The sequence below is a fragment of the Brachyistius frenatus genome, unplaced genomic scaffold, assembly GCF_029030835.1.
Source record: "Brachyistius frenatus isolate BFR_SWC_R1_liver_20210118 unplaced genomic scaffold, ASM2903083v1 Contig_224, whole genome shotgun sequence".
NCBI classification, from domain to species: domain Eukaryota; kingdom Metazoa; phylum Chordata; class Actinopteri; family Embiotocidae; genus Brachyistius; species Brachyistius frenatus.
Window position 1 is genome coordinate 430,001 of NW_027210823.1, and position 2,500 is coordinate 432,500.

At 51.1% G+C, this 2,500-nt stretch overlaps 1 protein-coding gene across 9 annotated transcripts in view; it reads left to right on the forward strand.

The window, feature by feature from the left end:
• The window catches only part of LOC138633511 (serine/threonine-protein kinase BRSK2-like), a 97,810-nt gene that overhangs the window by 83,142 nt on the left and 12,168 nt on the right, over positions 1-2,500 (forward strand). For 5 of the 9 annotated variants that reach the window (XM_069719768.1, XM_069719773.1, XM_069719771.1 and 2 more), the window contains 3 exons: positions 586-1,243; positions 1,641-1,689; positions 2,233-2,356. In XM_069719768.1, the coding sequence (XP_069575869.1) occupies positions 586-1,243; positions 1,641-1,689; positions 2,233-2,356 (831 nt within the window). The remainder of the gene's footprint in view (positions 1-585; positions 1,244-1,640; positions 1,690-2,232; positions 2,357-2,500) is intronic. The other 4 variants (XM_069719774.1, XM_069719776.1, XM_069719775.1 and 1 more) reach the window with 1 other exon arrangement.

The following is a 2,500-nucleotide window of genomic DNA, read 5'->3' on the forward strand; positions in this document are numbered from 1 at the left end:
TCATCAAGACATGCTGGAAGTTTGATTTGTTTCATCTTGTTTCATAGATAAATAAAACTCAGTCATCCGCAGAGAGATGTAAGTTAAGCATGTTTAAACAAGAATATTATGGGCTCTAGTACAGAACCCTGTGGAACTCCATGACGTCAAAGAGGCATTATTGGTATATTAGAATAATAATTATATATTAGAATCAATCAATCAATCGATCAATCTGATCGATGTGATTTAAAGGTGCGAGGACAAGTCGACTGTCTGAAGCCGGCAGAAGCTCGTTGCTATGGGAACCAGCGTTGTTATGTTAAAGTAGTGAAATATAAAGTGATTGAATCGGACCCATCAGAACGTGTTCGGTGAATCTCTGAGCGACGGTTGAGATCTCGGTGCATCCCTACTGTTAACGAAGGCTCCACTGCTGCCTCCTGATTGGCTGATCACTGTGCTAATCGCATGTTCTGTTTTCTTTCTTTCTTGCACCTCACCACTTCCTGCCTGCTCACCTCTCAACCATCCGCCTCGCTGCCTTTTTATTTCCTGCTGTGTTTCTGTTGAATGAAACCTGTGTCGGCTCGTGACCGCTCGCAGCCCCACCGGCGCTTCTTCATCCCCCCCCAATCCCCCGACCTGTGTCAGTCCCCAAACTGCAGCCCCACCCACTCCCCCGAGGTCCGCCTCAACGGGGTGGGGCCGCGAACGCCCAACTCCTACCAGCCAAAGATGGGGTCCCCCCTCATGCACCCCCGCACGCAGACCCTCCCCGCCAAGCCCAAAGTGTCCGAGAAGCCGCTGCAGACCACCAGGTCCAACCCGCTCCCCAACACCGCCCAGACCTCCTCCACCCCCAAATCCGAGCCCTCCACCCCCTGCCAGCCTCTGGCCCCCTGCATCCCCAACAGCCCCCGTGTGCGGCGCCACCCGCCCCTCACCGTCCCCCCCAAGCTGTCCATCCCCCTCTCCCCGGTGCCCCCCATGTCGCCCCTCCGCCGCCACCACCTCCACCCTGACCACAACGGCAAATCTGTCCCCATCACGCAGGTGACCCCCCACCCCTCCCCCAGAGGGAGCCCTCTCCCCACCCCCAAAGGCACCCCGGTGCACACGCCCAAGGACAGCCCGGCCGGCACGCCCAGCCCGACGCCGCCGCCCAGCCCGTCCATCGGCGGGATGCCCTGGAGGACGCGCCTCAACTCCATCAAGAACAGCTTCCTGGGCTCACCGCGCTTCCACCGCAGGAAAATGCAAGGTGGGAGGGTTGGCGGGGGAGGGGGTCACACCTTAATGATATTATCTCATCTTATCTGTACCATAATGGATTCACTGTTTATGCCAGTAGCTCAGAGGAATCTCACCTTAATGAAAGCGTTTTCACGGTTCAGCTGCTGCCGACGTTATCAGACGATCTGCAGCCTCATGAAGACGTAACGACCTCATTACAGGAAAACGCAACATTTCACCCTTTTTCTCAGTTTTCTCAGAGCTGCTTTGATAGTTAAAAATAATCTCTGACAAACTGAACCAAGCCGAATATTGTCGTTTACTCTCTCCGAGGAGGTTTTAATTAAATCTGAAAAGAAGACGGAGAGAAACGTCATCACACCTACGTGAACACGGTGACCTCTGACCTCTCTCTGCCTCCACAGTTCCCACCCAGGAGGACATGTCCAGTCTCACCCCGGACTCGTCTCCAGAGTGAGTAACGCAGCACAAACACACACGTGACGTCCTGAAATGACTCATCAGTAATCCAAGCACACTGACATCCTCGTTAGTACGTCGTTAGAGGCCCTAAAGTACCAGGATGTTGTACGACATCTTCAGTCTGCAGGTCAGCAGGATACTCGAGCTGTTCTTACCCACAATCCTCTGTAGCGGAAGATACGTCACATCGACTGAGCTGCAGTGACAGTTGGTGGCGCTGTAGCTCCGCCCACAACAGGAAGAAGAAGAAGAATTAAAAAGAAGTTTTCCTTCGAATGTCGTGCTACAAATGTTCGATATAAAACGTTTAAAACCATAAAAGTGAATAAAATAATTATTCATCAATCTATCGTCTCTGTTAGTTGTGTATCGATGATGTCGTAATTCCCGAAAATGGACCAATCACCTGTCACCTCTCATGAAACATGATGTCATCTTCAGGATCTGTCTTTTAACCTCGATCAGCTGTTTCTTCGGTCTCTTACGTCCATGTGTTGTTGTGGAACAGCTGATGAACGTCTCCTCCCTCTGCAGACTGGCTAAGAAGTCCTGGTTCGGGAACTTCATCAACCTGGAGAAGGAGGAGCAGATCTTCATCGTGATCCGAGACAAACCTCTGAGCTCCATCAAGGCCGACATCGTCCACGCCTTCCTCTCCGTGAGTCTTCCTTTTCCTCTTCATCCTTCCTCTTCCTCTTCCTTCTTCCTCTTTAAGTCCAAAAAACAGCCATTAAACAGCAGTGATAAACAGACACACACAGTTAATAATAATAATAATAATGATAATAATAATCAGTTAGTG